Raw genomic sequence first — 19210 nt, 5'->3', positions numbered from 1 at the left:
GGAACAGAAGATGTGTGGAAATGATTATCCCTATGTGACAATATTCTAATTTCTATAATCAGAATTTAATTTGTCTAGAAACATGATGGATCTGGCTACATGTATCAAACACTAAAAAAAAAAAGTCTTAACTAGCAAATAGTGGTAACTCTGAAATACAAATCCAATTGAGGCACTCTTGGACAAATGATTACAACACATGTATTGTCACAATACAATGCTCTTAGGGATGTGGACGAATAAAATTACCAAGCATTTTCTCTCCTTGCTTTTATTTTGACCTGTCCTTATTGTTTGTCTTCATATGACTTATAAATGATAGACACCGGAATCACCCGTATTCAACACAAAAATGTGTTGAATGTGTCTACAGTCTCCTCTCCTACAGTCTTGCAGTTTCACAAATTGTCGTGAATTCAAATCTGTAAAGTGGTCTAATTTCTTTTTCTTTTTTTACTAATATTGATTAATGTATGGCTTTATAATGGTTTATAAGTAAGGGATAGAACGCCGGTCATTATTGGGAAAATAAGTCCCTTCAGGGCGAAGTAAGACCCCTCCGTTGCGCTGAGCTCCTTTCCTAGACCGCCACCTGTGAAGTAAGTGTCACCTCTTAGTGTGTGTAAGAAAGAGAGGGAGAAAAAGAGAACTATTATCCTTCTCGAAACTGCAGAACAATAGATTCTAAGGCCGATACCCTTCCACAACTCACTGGTTCTCTAGTGTGATATTCACACAATGTAGATTGGATTTGAATACACATATTCAGAGTTTGACTAGAAACTAGATGTTCTAGCTTGAAACTGCGTTATGGATCTGGTCACATGTATGAAACACTAAAAAATGAAGTCTGTGTTAACTAACAAATGGTGGTAACACTGAAATACAAAGCCAATTGAGGCACTTTTGGACAAATTATTACAACACTGTAATGTCACAATTCAATGCTCTTAGGAATTGGACAAATAAAATAACCAAGCATTTTCTCTCCTTGAAAAAAGTGCATTTATTTTGACGATTTTCATATAAAATGATAATTTCAATGGCAGACACATTTTTGAGTACTGACACAAATGAGAGTAGTAAACAGGTAAAAAGACTAATAAGTATTCATGTATGAAGAAAAAGCCAAACTTATACAAACATGAAACAGTTACTTTTCCTCACAGTCCTTAGACTCCTCTACACCATCGGTCACCTGGTTTTCCCGCTGCATCCCTCAAACGTAGTCCCCTGAGGCTTTGGACCGGGCCGGGGCGTACTGCGCCGCTCCGTAGGCCTGGTGATCTCTGGGGGGGCAGTTCCAGCAGAGTAGCCCCCCTCCGAGCAGCAGTAGCACCGCGGTGCCCCAGCCAATGTAGAGTGCTGCGCCCAGCTCTCGCTGCTGCGCCGCTATTATCAGCGGGTTGTAGAAGTCACGGATGAGTGTGTGAGCTGACCAGGACACCGGCACCAGCACCAGGACGGCGGCCATGATGAAGATGACCCCAGAGACAATGCAGGCCCTGGCCTTGGCGCTCTCGTCCTCCAGGCAGTTGGTGCACTTGCCGCCCATGATGGCCATGAGCACGCCGAAGATGCCCACGATGATGGAGATGATGGTCATGGCGCGCGCCGCCTGCAGGTCCGAGCTCAGCGCCAGCATGGAGTCGTAGACCTTGCACTGCATTTGGCCCGTGCTCTGCACCACGCAGGTCATCCACAGGCCCTCCCAGATGACCTGTGCCGTCACGATGTTGGCCCCGATGAAGGCCGTCACACGCCACATGGGCATCGCGCAGGTGATGATGCTGCCCAGCCAGCCGATCATGGCCAGCATCACACCTAGGATCTGGAGCCCCTGTGATGCCATGGTTACGTTGGTTTCCTGCGTCTTGTGACTATAAACTGGGTCTATCAGGAAGAGTCGCAGTCGCAGATCATCACTGCGTGAGGTCGATGGTGGTAAAGGTTCACCTGAGAAGTGGGGTCTGGTTTTATAGATCAAGCCGATGGGTGTGGCTCCTAAGTTCTTTTGTTCCCAGGCCCTGAAGGAAAGCTGAAACTTGATATTGAAGCTCTCCATTCTCTGTCGAGTTCACTGAGAGCTGACTGACTCCATGTCAGCCCCATCAATCCAGAGACACTTCAATGTGGACAGACAGTATGGACAGACATATTATTATGACCGCTTCGGGTCATATAGGGATTGTCAAAGTTTTTTTTTTTTTTTTTTCCCCGTCATCTACTTCCTGAATTTTTGGTCAACGATACCTGGGACACCGAACCACCGGGGCACATGAAATTTGGTGGGTATGTAGCCCCACTAGACTTTTACGGAAAAATTTTGTTTCGTCCCCGGGGGCCACTCCCCCCCCCCGTGCTGGGCCCCCCGAACTGCAAAAAAGCAGTTTTTCCTAAATAACTACCTGAACCGTGGCACTGAGGATGAAGAATCTTTTATGGTATGTTGGTCTCAAGGGCCCACATCAACCTGGCCCATAATCACTCATTTGTGATTTGCACCCCCCCGGTAAAAATGAAAATGCAATATTATTCTGCTTTAATCGCACAGGCACCCACATACTATCGGTATTAGAACTGCCGATACATAATTACAAATTCAGTAGGATTAAAAGAAAGCCAAAATAAATATTCATCATCATCCTCATGGCTGCATTTCCAGTATTGGCGATAAGTAGTCGTTTGTCCACTAGATGGCGCATCGTTGCAGTGAGACGTAATTTTGTTGGAAGTTAAAAGTGGGTTGGAAAAACAATGGACGCTTCCTACAAGGACTGTAGTTTACCGCAGAGAACGTCTAATAAGGATAGGACGATGTTCACATGAAATGTAATTCCCATTTCTTCTTGAAGCCGAAATAAATCTGAGGATGTTTATCGGACATGCTTGGTTTTTACTGCAGGTACGTTATTCTTATAATATCAATAAGGACCTAGGTAATGTTACCGTTAGCGTTGGTTGAGTGATGGAGGCCAATTTGATTGATTGCATTTGTAGAAAACTATAAATGCGGTTATACCAAGCAAATGGATCTGTAATTGTATCTTTCGACTGTCATTTGTTGCACGTGCTACAAAAATCATTCTGTGCAATGGAAGATTTACCAATGTTACACCGGTCTGATACAGTTTTGCCTATACATGCGTGAGACTGAGACGCCTGTTTATTTTGTTTTAAGTGCGTGCAGGGTGTGAGAGGGGAATCGATGTGCTTTGATTCCAGCTTGGTAGTTGTAGTCTGTGAAATTAAAAAGCACGTGTGTGTGAAGTATCCAAACAATGACACCTTCATTTCATTAAGTCTGCCACTTAGGTAAAGTTAGACAGAAATTGGCAGATTCGCAAGATTCGCGTTTTGCGGTTCAATAACTCATAGGAGAAACGTTTTCATTGCACAATAGAGAGCTCTATGTAACCGTAGTAAGGTAGACAACAAGCTACAACCCAGTTTTCATCCGATAGAACCGTGTACGTATGTGGATAAATAAAACGCATCCCTGTGAGCATTCTGCTTTCACCCGAGCGTCTAGGGACTGTCTACAAAGTGCAAAACCGAAAGTGGATACAAATACTTTTAAATAGCTTCACTGTTATTGAGCCTAGTGCTTCCAAAATCATAGCACACGGCTAGTGCTTCCCTAGCAACACACTACACCTGTCAATTACGGGAAAAACGGACTCACCCTATTTATAATATATTTTCATTGGGGAGAAAATTCAATAGCTTCACTGTCATTGAGCCTAGTGCTTTCAAAATCACAACACACATCTAGGGCCTCACTAGCAACATACTACACCAGCTAATTATGGAAAAAACGGACTCACCCTATTTATAATCTATTTTTAATGGTTGAAAAATCCAATAGCTTCACTGTTAGATAGATAGATAGATAGATAGATAGATAGATAGATAGAGATAGATAGATACTTTATTGATCCCCAAGGGGAAATTCAGGGGGTCTCAGTAGCATACAGACATCACACACAACATGCACTTACAGCAGAAATGGTAAATATAAGTATAAGTATAAACATATAACCAAACTCCACTGTACAATAGAGACAGTAGGAGATAAGAAAAACTAACAAAACTAAATACAAAATATACTATATAAATTAAATGTAAAAAATCCAGTGTGCTTGAGGGTGATCAAGCATGAGACGCTTGTAGTGACAGGGCCTGTAGTTCTGTGTACATGGTGAGGTGCTCAAGAGAGTGAGTGTCATGGTGAAAGTGCAAAAGTAGTCCTGTAGTTCTGTGTGTATGGTAAGGTGCTCAAGAGAGTGAGTGTCATGGTGAGGGTGCAAAAAGTAGTCCAACATTAGTCCAACAGTACAATAATAAGGTCTAGAGACCAGCATAAATAATATGGACAAATAGGAGAGCAAAGTATAATGTAGACAAGGTAATATAAAAAACTATGTCAGCCTGCCTCAGCAGCCTGTGAAAGGCTATTTAGCATCGCAGGACTCTTCAGTCCAAGAAGAGTAAGACTGAATCAGGCCCGGGGTGGGAAATCGGGAGAATTCCCGGTGGGCCGCTTCACTTTTGGGCCGGTCGAGGGAAAAAATATTGACATTTGTCACGTTAGCCTATCTTTTCTTAAAGTAGGACACGTTCCGCATTCTGTGCATGACACTAATGCAATGCCTCTGCATGGGTTGTAGTCTACGTGAGGGAGTTCTCCCCTCCCAAAAAGATTTGGTTGGGTCCATATAGCCCCCGTCTTTTCCAAAAAGTTTTCTCAGATACGGATAGCCGAGCCGGCCCTACAGTAGACACAAGCGCCAGGAAGGATGGAGGGTAGAAAGAGGCAGGAGAGTCTGAGCAGCAGATCAACCAGTCGACCACTGAAAATGATGAGCCCGAAATTAGTGATGAGGAGGCCATGACTACAGGGACAAGTAGAGAGGATAAATTAAAGTTATTTAATGTAAGAAAGAGCAATTACCCTACATGATAAACCTATATGCCTTGTTTGCTCAGAAGAGGGGTGTAAAAGGAGTAGGCTAAATCACCAAACAACAATATAGCCTACCCATGCAAAAAACATGTAGCCTAAACATTAGTTCAATATGCCTCTTTGTGGAAGCGTGGGATAGGCTACATTTCAAAGGCTTTCTTTCTTTCTTTCTTTCTTTCTTTCTTTCTTTCTTTCTGTTTTTGTTAACTTGTGGAATAGTGGAATATTTTTTGTTAACTTCTTAGTTCATCACCTCCCGTTTGGACTACTGCAATGATGTCCTGTCTGGACTGCCCACCAAGGCCCTTAGCAGACTCCAGTATGTCCAGAACTCAGCTGCCAGGGTTTTAACCCACACAAAGCCCTGGGAGCATATCACTCCCATTCTCCAACAGCTCCACTGGTTGCCAGTAAAGTCACGCATCGCCTACAAGATCCTCCTGCTCACCTACAAATCTTTCCATGGACTCTCACCACAATACATATACCCTTCCAAAAATACACAAAGACTATACAGACATACCACCAGGCCGGCCAATAGTGGCTGCCATTGGCTCGGTTACAGAAAAAATATCAGCCTTTGTGGACTACTTTCTCCAACCACTGGTCGCCTCGTTACCATCTTACGTCAGAGACTCTACTGAATTCATAAAAATGATCCAATTGATCAATAATCTTGAGGAGGATGTTTTCCTAGTGACTATGGACATTGAGTCGCTTTATACGAATGTGCCCTTTGAAGGAGGATTAAAAGCATCAGAATTTTTCCTCAATCAGCGTTCTGAGTGTACCCCTAGCACCCAGTGCATTGTGGGGCTGATTGAAACGGTGCTCAAGTGTAATTATTTCCTCTCTGCCTCTGACTTCTACCTGCAGGTATCAGGAACCAGCATGGGGTCCAAGATGGCTCCTAGCTTTGCTTGTCTATTCTGTGGACAATTTGAGAATGAAATCATCTGGGACTGCAACAAAAATCCTTATTTATCCTACATAACAAACTGGAAAAGGTATATCGACGATATTTTTTTCATATGGAAGGGACCAGAGTCTAAACTAATGGAGTTTCACCGCTTTATGAATGACAATAGCTACAACCTGAAATTCACCATGGAAAAGGATGCACACAAAATGAACTTTTTGCAGGGAGGGCAACAAATTGGGTACAACTCTCTACCGTAAGAAGACAGACAGAAACTCTATACTCCATGGACATTCGTACCATCCAGTCCCACTCAAAAAGAGTCTTCCCATATCACAGTTCAATCGGATTCGCCGCATCTGTAGCAAAGACACTGATTATGAGTTGCAGGCCAGAGATTTAGAGCAGAGGTTTCATCAAAGACAATACAAGCGTGAGTGGGTAATTCGAGCCGGTCAGCGTTTCAAGGGGACTACACAAGCAGAAGTCTTGCAGACAAAGAATAGAAACCAACCAGAACCTAGAATAAACTGTGTCATACAGTACTCGCCACTAGGACGTGCGTTCCAAGCAGTCATACAAAAACACTGGCACATTGTTGAGTCTGATTCCACACTGGTTACCTTCACCTCACCTCCTAGGGTAGTTTTTAAAAAACCACCCAACTTGAGGAACATGCTGGTCAGAGCACATCTCCCACCACAACAAGAACATTTCTTACGCAAAATACCCACTGGTAACTACAGATGTGGTAACTGCAGTCAATGTAATTTCACTCACAAGACCAAAACCTTCAACCATCCTCACACTGGAAAGATCTACCACATAAAAGGCACTATAACGTGTACATCCATCAATGTTGTCTATATGCTACGATGCCCATGCGGATTGGCTTATATAGGAAAAACCACTAGACCTCTGAAAACGAGGATCTCTGAACATAGATCCAATATCCGTCTCCATGACATTAGAAGTCCAGTAGCACTTCATTTCACACAGGCCTCGCAGACAATGTCTAGGTCCTTAAGATATACAGGAATTGAACTGATCAAACCACCCAGTCGGGGAGGGGATGTTAATGCATTACTTCTTAAGAGGGAGGCATATTGGATATATACATTAGACACACGGTCACCTCGCGGCCTCAATGAGGACTTCGATCTTAGGCCTTTCCTGTAGCATGGGCCCCATGTTGCACAGTCCTGACAAGAGACGCGGATTTGCACAATGTGATAATATATGCCATGCTGCACAACTTTGCACAGACTGTTTTTTGATATCTAGCTTATGTATACTTACCACTGGCTGTTGTTCGACATATGAGATGTGGAGACATGCTTGTTCTATGGATATGAACTATAAGTGAACATGACATGAGTTCTGATACAGACGTGAACTTGCACAATGTGATAAAGACTCGCCATTTTGCACATTTTTATGGATATGTACTGTAAGTGAACATGAGATGAGTCCTGATGAGAGATGCTAATTTGCACAATGTGGTGAGAGACGCCAATTTTGCACAATTTTGCACAGACTATTTGTATGACCTCGAGCTGGTGATTTGTGATATGGTGTTTGTGTATACTTGCTTATTCTATGGACAGCTACTATAAGTGAACATGTGTTTAATGCCGACATGCCAATTTGCACATTTTGATAATGGATGCCAATTTGCACATTTTGCACTATTTTACACAATTTTGCACAGTCTGTTTTGACATCTGACCGTTGTGTATCCTGTGGACAGAGAATGAGGTCATGTTTTTTGTAGTTGTTGGATTCCTGTAATTTTTGTATATAGTGTATGTACTGTAGGTGTTTCTGGAAAATTTATATATGTGTATGGATGTATGTATGCACTGCATTACTGAACATGTATTGGCTATTGCTGTGATTGGATAATTACTTGCCTGTGTAACACCACTGTGTGATCATGTGATCACTTAATTGTACATATATGGGTGTCTTTGGATTGTTGACTCACGTCTGATGAAGGGCTTGAGTGGGCCCGAAACGTCACGGTAATTAAACTATAACTTGGGAGCATATACTGGTGTTGCGGACTTTTTTTCCCCTCTCTCTCATCGTAAGTGTTTTGTCCAGCACCCAGGATTAGATCGGGATGTGCGTGCGTTTTTTCCTCTTTATACTCTCACCACAATACCTCACAGATCTCCTCCACCCCTACACTCAGTCACGCTCCCTGGGGTCCTCTGACAAGGACCTGCTGGCCACCCCCCGCACCAGGTTGCGGACTTTTGGGGACAGGGCTTTCTCTGTCAACGCTCCCACAGTCTGGAACAGTCTACCACTCCATGTCCGCTCTTCCCCGTCCCTGCCCATGTCCAAAAAGCACCTCAAAACATTTTTTTTCACCAAGTCCTTTGACCCCTAACCCCCATTCTGTTTTTTTCTTTGACGTCAGCTCTAAAAATATGCTGTTTGTTCTTTGAACTTAAGAGAATTGTGCCTGAAAAGTCCTAGAAAAGAATGTGATGAGAAATTTTGATTTGATGAGTGAGATTAAGAAGATATGGGAACCCTGAATATGCTTTATGCTTTACTATAAGAAAGCCAAAATAAAGTTCACAACAAAAGTTCAAAATAAAACCGCTTGCTTTTTACTTTTTAGTTTTACTTCAAATACTTAAATATCAGAAAATTACTTTTGATACTTAAGTACAGTATATATCAGATACTTTAAGACTTTTACTTAAGTAATATTCTAAAAGGTAACTTTCACTTCTACCAAAGTCTTTTTCTAGTGCGATACTTGTACTTTTACTCAAGTATTGCTTTCTAGTATACAACACTGGCCACGCAACACCTGAAACTGTTCTATTTGTGTGGCAGAAGCCACAAAACAGTGATAAAATAATTTCTAAAATCCCATTGTGTGAAGTTTCTTTTCTCGTTGTGGTAAGTAGCCGTATAATAATTGGGATAATGTGCTGTCCGTGTCCGCTGCGCATCAGGGTCCTGTTTGCCCTGTCGGGACTTATTTTCTGATAATGAACGACGGACAATACATTATCCCTTACATACAGTTTTCAGAAGTGTAACAGTCCGGCTTCAAAAAGTAAAAGTCCTGCCACATATTTACCTCACAACTCTATCTACAGTTTACAGTGGAACGCAACAGGTTTTCATATTGCATAAATACTATACAATGGGTGCTAGATATGATGCAGCCACACATAAATCAGAACCTGTTTCAGACTTGACTGAGCCTCAGTGCTATTCATTTGACTCAAGGAATGTTATGGTTATCTCTGATCTATCGAATGATATCAGATTTAAAATGGGTGAGTTTATGGTCAAATTCGTTGTGATGTTCTCACAGTGTAAAAACATATTCAAAGTAACCAATGAGTCCCATAAAATTTTTATTAACAAAGTTTCATGTTGTTTTCAAAATATTTTCAAGAATGAAAAAAAATAACGTGTTTATATTTACAGACTTTACTGACTTAAAGTTAAATGGATTTGCTTTGATCATCCTCAGACTGTCAACACACTGTTACTGACAAAATCAAGCTGTATATGTCTATTTCAAGCAACTTTAAGGACTCAGATTTAGTCACTGAAGTCACAGTGAAACACAGAGTTAACAGAACAGCAGTTTAACAAATGATTCTGAACAAAGAGAGTTTACTTGTCTGATCCTGATATTTTCTAAACTTTGTCTCCCAAGCAGTACTTCCTTTGTGTTCTCGCCCCTCCCTAATATTGTGTAAGTGATACTGAGCATTCTCCAACTCAGGAGTAATCACATGTAATAAATTTCCAAATGTAAACTTATTTTAACAAAATGTCTGACAGCAACTCAATTGGAGGACGACAACAGTGTCCCAAAACTTAAACTACCTCTCAGAGGACAAAGCCATGCTTTTACCCAGACTCTGATCACACATAGTCCTTATTGGAGGGAGCAGAGGCATTGGATCTAGCAGCTGAGTACTTGGCAGTGTAGCCGGTGTCGTCGTCGTTCTTGGGGCAGTTGCAGCACAACAGGGCACCTCCAATGGTCATGAGTGCACCGGCACCCCAGCCGATGTAGAGCGCGGCCCCCAGCTCGCGTTTCTGGGCCTGGTCGAGCAGCGGGTTGTAGAAGTCCATGATGATGTTGTGGGCCGTCCAGCACACAGGCACCAGGGTCAGGATCCCGGCGATGATGTAGACCACACCGGCAGCGATGCCCACCTTAGCCTTGGCCTTCTCATCCTCCACGCAGTTGGTGCACTTGCCACCGGCCACCGACAGCAGGATGCCGAAGATGCCCACGATGATGGAGATAATGCAGAGGGCACGAGCGGCCTGCAAGTCCTGAGGCAGCGCCAGCAGGGAATCGTAGACCTTACACTGCATCTGACCCGTGCTCTGGTGGACGCAATTCATCCAGATGCCTTCCCAGATCGTCTGTGACGTGACAATGTTGCTGCCGATGAATGCGGTGACTTTCCACATGGGGAGGGCGCACACCACGATGGCACCGATCCAGCCGATGATGCCCAATGCGGCACCCAGCATCTGAATCCCGGCAGCGACCATTTTGCTCTCCACGTATTGGCCTTCAGTTAAAAAGAAATATCCTTGAGAAGTTGCTGTGTGTCTGTGTGATAAAGCTGCTGCCTTTGTCTCTCTCTCCGTCAACCGTTGCACACAGAGTGTAAGGTGAGGTCCCCGGGGTGGACGTTTGAGAAGGGTGGGGCCTGACACACAAACACCATCATCTAACCAGCTCGGCCGGTTTCACAGTTTCTTCCTGTGGTTAACAAGGGGGACTTTTATATTCCCCTGGGTTAGTCACACAACACAAATTATTAGCCAAGGGGACAACAAAGAGCAGCCCATATATGGTCACATCATAGATGATCTCTTTAGGATTAAAGCCCCTCTTCCTTTTCAGAATAGTGTCTGATTTGTTGTTTTTGTCCAGTTGTTTTTTGTGGCTTCCTTTAGCCCTTTCTTAAGTGGCAAATTATTTTGCAAATTATTTATTAATGTAGGCCTTGGACCCTTATATGTTATATGTTACAATCTCCAAATGAACAGAATTGCCTTTGATACATTAAATATTATATTTACTCACTTATTAGGCACCTTTATCCAAAACAACACAAACAAAACAACAATACAAGTGAGGAACAACGCTCACTTTAGCCACAGGACAATGAGTCCTTGGAGTAACGTGACACCCGTGGTAGTTCCGGTCTAATTTCCTTGAAATGTCTATTGTATGCATTGCTGAATTTCTTAGAAAAACAGCCTAGCAAGCCTGTTAGAGCCATTTGAATTTTTAGCACCCAGAATGTATGTGCGTGGTCTCCTGTGAGGTCTTACAGGTCTGAATCATTTAATATGGCCTTTGTCTTCATTCCTTCATATATATATAGAGATAATTAGAATAATTTGTTTATATAGTACCTTTAGTAAAGCCAGTATTGCTTTGTGAAATATCAAGAAGTGAAATACATATTCAAACAAAAGATACAAACTTAAATCAAAGGGTAAACATTACAAGATAAACATACACAATCTTAAGTAAGATAAAGTCAGGAGATTGCTGTACACAAGATAACACACACATTGGAATTAGGATTATATATTAAATACATTCAGGTGATAATACACTTAGAGATGTAAGCTTATCACACACTAATAGAGTGGGTATCAGTGTAAGACACTCCACAGTCTGACTTAACTCTGTGTCTGGGCCAAGAGGGTGTCAGACTGTAGTAAAGGACCTGAGTGAGCAGTTAGTCAAGTGTGTATGTATGTGTGTGTGTGTGTGTGTGTGTGTGGGGGGTCTAAAGACTCGAATAGAGAGGTGTCTCAAGGCCAAATACACTTCATTCTCTATGTGCTCCTTGTTGGTGCCCCCCCCAATTCCAATCCTCCCTCACCTTTCTTATGCAGCCCTTGCCACTTAATCTACTAAACCCCTCTTCTACTGCACTTCCCCCCCCCCCCACTTTGCACAAATAGGCTGACACCAGACATAATTTCACTGCATTTCTTACTTCCAGTAACTATATGCATGTGACAATAAACTTCCTTGTATCCTTGTATCCTTGTATGTGACAATGATGACGAGTCACTGGTATGCGAGGTGTTTGTGGAAAGTTTGTCATTGGGGCAGCCGTGGCCTACTGGTTAGCACTTCGGACCTGTAACCGGAGGGTTGCCGGTTTGAACCCCGACCAGTAGGCACGGCTGAAGTGCCCTTGAGCAAGGCCTCACCCCTCACTGCTCCCCGAGCGCCGCTGTTGGTGCAGGCAGCTCACTGTGCCGGGATTAGTTTGTGCTTCACCTCACTGTGTGCTGTGTCTGTTTCACTAATTCACGGATTGGGATAAATGCAGAGACCAAATTTCCCTCACCGGAATCAAGGAGTATATATACTTATACTCGTGGGTGCACGAGCACATTCTCTAGCATGAGTCAGGCTGGGGAATTCTCAGCATGTTACGGTGCTCAGAGGAAAGTATCGGACATGCCAGAGTAACAAAATGTGAAAGTATACAAGACATTCTTAGAGTTTTAATGTTTCGATGTATAATAATTTAAAAATAAATAGCGTGTGTAATTTGTTTGATAATGGCTGCTGGATAGAAGCCAAAAGCTTTGTTTTGAGGAAGCAAAATGCCCTGTCAATTATTGTGAATCAAATCCTTGTTTCTGAAATTGCAACACTTTCATCATGCCAAGTTGTCTTAGCCTGACGAGCCAGACCCACATTAAAATGTAGGGTCTGGACACTCACCGTTCGCAGTGCTCAGTCCGAGGGGCGGGATAATCAGTTGTCTTTTAAATTCCCTCTGCACGCAATAGGACAGCGGCAGTGCTATGAGAGTCCCATGCGTTTCCCACCAGCGGAGCTAGTTGGCTAGTTCAAACGTTTGCCAACTTAATAAAAAAGCTTAACTTCGTGTCACACTGTTCGCCAACAGCAACATCCATCTTATTTGTTTTCAAGTAGCAGGGAATTCAAGCCAAACCGTTGCAACTCTGCCATCAATCATTATGTTAAGCCCACCTAATGACTCTATACACGATTTCATTGGCCTGATTGAGTTTCGATTTCTGGAGCTCACAAGCCAACGGAGAGTTGCTAGACTAGCCCTGGCAGCAAATGTAATTTGCTGCCGCTAGGGGCGTGTCTAGATTTCTAGGCTAAAGTTGTCTCATCTTGACAAAACAGTGCAACCTATCTGAGTGCACACTCTGCCCACAGCCCACACGATCACAATACCTTCACAAACAGCACAAAAGAAAGGTATACATTGACATTGAGGTATTACATTGACAAATCTTATACATTCTTTTATGTAAATATAAATCATACAATACATCACATCAATATCATACTTTGTGTACAATATAGTGTGTAAGTATCACATGCAAGCATAATATCAAGTACTACTTCACCTACCATTGCCATTCAGTTTGGCTTTATTTGCATTGGGTTTAAGATATGGCGCAAAGTTGTGTTAGAGTTCCGGAAACTCTAGCTGAGAACGGATACAAAAATAAGGAAGGCCAAAATGCCACTGAAACTAATTGTCTGATCTGCGAGGACAGAAACTCCTGATCTAACACTCTCACCTGGAGGGAAGTACAGAGTGTTTTTTATGGAACAGGTGTATTGTGATTTTGCAGTTGACTTTTCTGTGTCATATTTGTGAGGTTGTGTGCTCTAATCTAAAGACCGAGGATTCACAAACCAGTCCAGCTTAAAGAACCAAAAAAGACCCACAATTGCAAAGAGCAGTTCAACAACACAGATGCCCACACTACAACAGCAACAGTGACTTATAATCATGGTCTCATGATAACACATTTAACATAATAAAGCCTCACAGTTTAAATAAGCCTTTTCTTTTTCTCCATTTACTCAGTTGGACATCTGGCAGATGCTTCAAACTGTCACTTTCAGGAGTAAGAATGGCAAAAATAGTCACACAAGAGCAGGTAAAAAGCTGTATGCAGCTCACTACCCCTTTCACAGATGATTATATATATATGGTATATATATACACTACCGGTCAAAAGTTTGGGGTTACTTAGAAATGTCCATTGCACTCCATTATACAGAATACCAGCTGAGATCAGCAGTTTTCAGATTACATTATGCTTACATAATTGCAAAAGGGTTCTCCAACGTTTTCTCAGTTAGTCTTTTAAAATGATATTATATTAGTAAACAGAATGTGCCTTTGGAACATTGGATGAATGATTTATTGGATAATGGGCAATGTAGATATTGCATTAAAGATTAACAGTCGAGAACCTTTTTGCAATTATGTAAGCACATAATGGAATCTGAAAACTGCTGCCATGATTACAAAAACAATGCAACTGATCTCAGCTTGTATTCTGTCTATAATGGAGTGAAATGGAAATTTCTAAGTGACTCCAAACTTTTCGGTAGTGTATATACTGTATATATACATATACAGCCAGAAATGACAGTCCTAGTGATTTGCCCCATTGAGAACTCAGAGAAAGAATGGTTGCAAAGTCAGACTCCAATGCAAATCAACTACACTAAATGGTGCACACTGACCACCCTACATCTCTGCCCCAGGGACACATGGTAGTATGTATGCATGTATTATACAGTAACAATCAAATGTTTGAACACTTACTCATTTATGTTTTTTTTCCCCTTATTTTGACTATTTTTAACAAAACTGAAGAACAAAAACTATGAAATACCACACAGTATTACCCTGAAAATACAGAGTTCTCGCGAGAGCACAATTTAAATTTGCTCAGCGACTTACTCTGGCAATGATGCTCATTACCTATGCATGGAGCCAAGCTGCACCAATCACATCGGTGTAACTGATATAGGCGGGCCAGAGGCGAGCTTAACAGATGACAACAGCGCTGCAACATCAAAGTCCAGAATCAGTCAGTAAACATTGGTCTTAGTGTTATCCAATTGCCTGCGGTGATATTTTCAAATGCATGCTTGGTGCCGCCCCTCGAGTTGGGCCATTTTCATTACTCATAGCCAGACCCTAAATCTTTAGATTTGGGTCTGGATTTCCAGGCTAACACAGGATTGTGTAGTAAGCCAAATCAAAATGTTTTATATTTTAAGCTCTTCAAAGCAGCAAACTTTTAAAGTTAAAGGTGCTCTAAGTGATGCTGGGTAACGTCACTTCTGTTGACTTTCAAACAGAGAGATGGCTCGCTACCTCCTCCCCCTCCCTCCCGTGCTGCTACCGTGCAATTGAAACTCTCCTAAACGCGCATCTCGTCTGTGATTTGCTGGATCAGTTTGTTATGTATGGGCTAGGTTTGCCCAGGTTGTTTTTGTTGCCGTTTTTGGAGCCTGGGCTGTCCACAGAGATCACATTTTTTTACAGTGTATTCAGGACACAGGCAGCTAGCGGTTGGTTAGGTGATGTTTGCAGTAAGTGACATAAAATGTTTTAGCCTAAAAAAACGCATGGCATCGCTTAAAGCACCTTTAAAGTTGACTGGTATTTAGCAGATGCTTGCATCAAAAGCATTACAGATTCACAATGCGGACTCGGGACTCGCAATGGCAGATTTGGGAGTCAATCCCAGGCGGTGACGTTACAGCTCCTCCACTATGCCGTTTTACTGTGGTGACTGCTTATCACGCTCTTGGCATTTTCTCAACCAGCTGCGGGAACACAGAACCCTTGCCAGTACCCCAATAGTCCCCCAAGATTCATGAAAAGAAGCAAGAAATGCATGCAGGGCACATTTGTGGTTGTCAGTTGTGTACTAGTGAAGGTGTTAATGGAAATGCAAGAGACTAGGTCGAAGTACTCCCAGTGCTATTGCGCCACACAATGTAGTTCTCCTGTTTATTCGCTTGGAAAATCGCCATGTTTCATGTTGTGTGACCGTAGACATTTTTATCAACTACTCGTGCAACTGTATTTAAGTCGGGAAAACTTGGATGTTTTTGATTACTTCTACGTCTGGCTACATCTGAGCCCGCTAGCATAGCAACATGCTAACACAGTCGCGCCGCACACCAGAGCGTTTGAGTGCACGTACCGACACTGGAGAGGTAAGACTCAACTCGTGAAATTTAAGGTAAGAACATATATTACTACTGACATTGGGTGGCGTGTTCTTTTAAAAATCAATTTGACAACAGTTTAATCAATCTTGATTTGGTTAGTGATTAGGATTTGGCATGCATGATCATGTATACTTCAAATGTTTTCACGTCACAAGGCCAGTATTAGCCTGGACTGGCATCGTGAGTGGTAGTGTGGCTTCACACTTGGCTGTAATATTCCAGATCCAAACAACATTAAAGCCTAGGTGCCTGACCCGTTGCCTGTACTACAAAACTGCGACTTGTTGTGGGTCATTTTACTGGTGAAACCCTACCCATCAGTAGTCCCCCATTGTGTGTGTGTGTGTGTGTGTGTGTGTGTGTGTGCCTCTTGTGGAGCTGCCGGCTTCTAGCCAGCGTCGTTTACATACAGAGATTACATCAGTTTGCTTTTTTCCTCTCTCCTCCTCCTGATGATGTCACGTACAGGTCTCCAGCCCTCCTCTCCCATGGGACTATAAGAGCCGCTTGTCTTTCTCTCCACCTGAAGCATCGCCACACCCTGACGACAGGTACCTCTGCAACCGGAGCACACTCACCTGCACGCCTGCCATTATTTGCTGCTTCTGTGGTTCACACTGGTAACATCCCTATTGTTGGAACATAGTCTAAAATCTACTGGGCTTTAGGAGCATCTTGGGGGAAGACACAGCTGAGGAGGCATCATGTCGATGGGATTGGAGATCGGAGGCATTGCTCTGGGTGTCATCGGATGGATCATCGCCATCGTGTGCTGCGCCCTGCCTATGTGGAGGGTTTCTGCGTTCATCGGGGCCAACATCGTGACAGCGCAGACCATCTGGGAGGGCCTGTGGATGAACTGCGTGGTGCAGAGCACAGGCCAGATGCAGTGCAAGGTCTACGACTCCATGCTGGCGCTGGGCTCCGACTTGCAGGCGGCGCGCGCCATGACCATCATCTCCATTATCCTCGGTGTCCTCGGACTGCTCATCTCCATCATGGGCGCCAAGTGCACCAACTGCATTGAGGACGAGGCCTCCAAGGCCAAGACCATGATCGTCTCCGGCATCTTGTTCATCATCGCTGGCATCCTGATGCTCATCCCCGTGTCGTGGTCGGCCGACCGCACCATCAAGGACTTCTACAACCCTCTGGTGCCTGCTAGCACGCTCCGAGAGCTGGGTGCTGCCCTCTACATTGGCTGGGCAGCAGCAGCACTTCTGATTTTTGGCGGTGCAATGCTGTGCTGCACCTGCCCTCCGCGAGAGAGGAGGTACAAGGCCCCGAAAATGGCCTACACCAACCCCAACTCAGCAAGCGTGGCTGGGTACGACAGGAAGGATTATGTCTGAAAAACCAAACGTCTCACACATCTGTTTAACTTCACAAATACCATACCATACACAAGACAAATACCATACAATTCTGAGGTCTGTAAAATTTGTATTTGTAACCCATTCATTGATAAATCAATACTTTATGTTAATGTTTCTATTAAGTAATTCAAGTAATTGTGAAAAACTGTTGAAATTAATGTGTATTTTCAAGTGAACGTGTCCTTTGTCTTAAACATACTGTTAAATAGGAGTGGTGTGTTTTACATATATTTGTTTAGGAAAATCCTGACCTGGAAAAGACTCAAAACAAAACCCAAACATCTCACAGATACTGTTTGGTCTATTCATTTTTACTAGGAATTGAAAAACGTCAAGGTTGCCGTGGTGATTATTTATAAGTAATTAATGTCAACAAATGTCAAGATTAGATCAAACCATTTAACTCTGCTACATCTTAAAATTATAGACACACATAATATTCATTTTATAACTTATTACTTTTATTTATATAATGTTCTAGTATATCCATTTAAAATGTCTATAACGATAATGCATTGATCCTTATACATTCATGAACTGATTAAAACAGAGGGCAAAGAGACCCATCTAAATTCAAATTTTAGAAATGTATATACATTGGTCACTCACTATTTTCATTTGTTACTGTGTGTTACTTTGTTTTATAGAAATTTGTACTTATGTGCAAATAAATGCCTACATTTAAGATAAGTTTTATTCCTGAGGGCACATATTCTTATTTATCCATTATGGTTTAAGTCCTGTGACTTGACGTGTTGCTCACTTTAGCACACAAAACTGTCCAATGTTTGCCAGAGGAGGTGGCCATCACAGAGAGTGCCTTTGCATTGTCACTGTGGAAGCCAAGAAGGAAGCACAGACAACAAAAATACAGAACTCAGTGCTCATCACAGGCCAACACCGGGTCAGATTACTCAACATTCATTATATTTATCGTCTTAGTGGCCAAATGCAACGTCAATGTGTAGACCAAATGTATTTTTTAACACAACATATGTTAATTGATTCTGATAAATAGCCTTTTGTGTTTCAGAAAAACACATTTCAACATTTCATCATGGTTTGTCCAAAGCGACCAATATGTGTTTATTGCCTGGCTGTTTTTTTTTTAATTATTATTTTGGAACTGAAACTAAAAAAGGACTTTACCTTGTACATATGGGTGTGATAAATATTTTACTTGATGAATTAAATGAATAAAGACAATTGATCAATTTTGTGACTCTCTGAATGTGTGTCAATTTTGTGACTCTCTTAATGTGCAATGGACAGAAACTGATGGTCTACAGACCAGAAGCACATACACACTGAAGCAAAAACACATATGCATACGTCTAGTTTTTAGGAGTTTCTCCTAAATCGGCCAGTAGGAGCTACTTTTAGCCTTAAGATTCTTTGGGAATACGGACCCTGACCAACAGCTTAGAAATAATAAGCTAATAAATCATATATTTATTTTCCTTCTAATAAGCTCTTGTGATTATGCATTAATGTCAGATATGCTTATCACAGATATCACACATGCTTATAATGCATATTATTAGGATCAGTGACATCTGTTCAGGACAGTACAGGATCTGTTCATCAACAGTACATCTGAAAAGGAATAAATCACCTGTGTTTTGTTGTTGTTGTTTATGTATTTGCTTGCTATTACTGCCTGTAGATAATAATACATTGTTTTTATGAGAAGTGGTTTAACTTCACCACAGGCCACAAAGTTCCTCCTTTCTAGCCTTTCTTTGTTGTTATTTCCACGGGGGAAATGGTCTTTTAAAACTCAGATTACAGCTGACCAGATGAAAATAATGATCAATGTATATTCGTGCTTTGGGGAAGAGTGGAAAGCTGAATCAGATAGCCTACTTGCA

The 19210-nt window shown here is 42.2% G+C and overlaps 2 protein-coding genes across 2 annotated transcripts; one reads left to right on the top strand and one right to left on the bottom strand.

Annotated features, from left to right (window-relative positions):
• Positions 1-1000: 1000 nt before the first annotated feature.
• On the bottom strand, positions 1001-10544 carry LOC125288547 (claudin-4-like). The gene is made up of 3 exons (XM_048235005.1): positions 9952-10544; positions 4844-4853; positions 1001-1840 (listed from the first exon to the last, which is right to left on the bottom strand). The coding sequence occupies exons 1-3, from the start codon at positions 10437-10439 to the stop codon at positions 1220-1222; spliced, it is 1119 nt and encodes a 372-aa protein (XP_048090962.1). The 5' UTR covers positions 10440-10544; the 3' UTR covers positions 1001-1219.
• Positions 10545-16500: 5956 nt separating this feature from the next.
• On the top strand, positions 16501-18561 carry LOC125291233 (claudin-3-like). Its single transcript, XM_048237903.1, has one exon. It carries the CDS (start codon positions 16668-16670, stop codon positions 17313-17315), a length of 648 nt encoding a protein of 215 aa, XP_048093860.1. The 5' UTR covers positions 16501-16667; the 3' UTR covers positions 17316-18561.
• Positions 18562-19210: the final 649 nt, after the last annotated feature.

This window comes from Alosa alosa, chromosome 2 (genome assembly GCF_017589495.1).
Source record: "Alosa alosa isolate M-15738 ecotype Scorff River chromosome 2, AALO_Geno_1.1, whole genome shotgun sequence".
Lineage (NCBI taxonomy): Eukaryota > Metazoa > Chordata > Actinopteri > Clupeiformes > Clupeidae > Alosa > Alosa alosa.
Note: the sequence above shows the minus strand (reverse complement) of the source record. Positions and strands in the feature narration are given on the sequence as shown.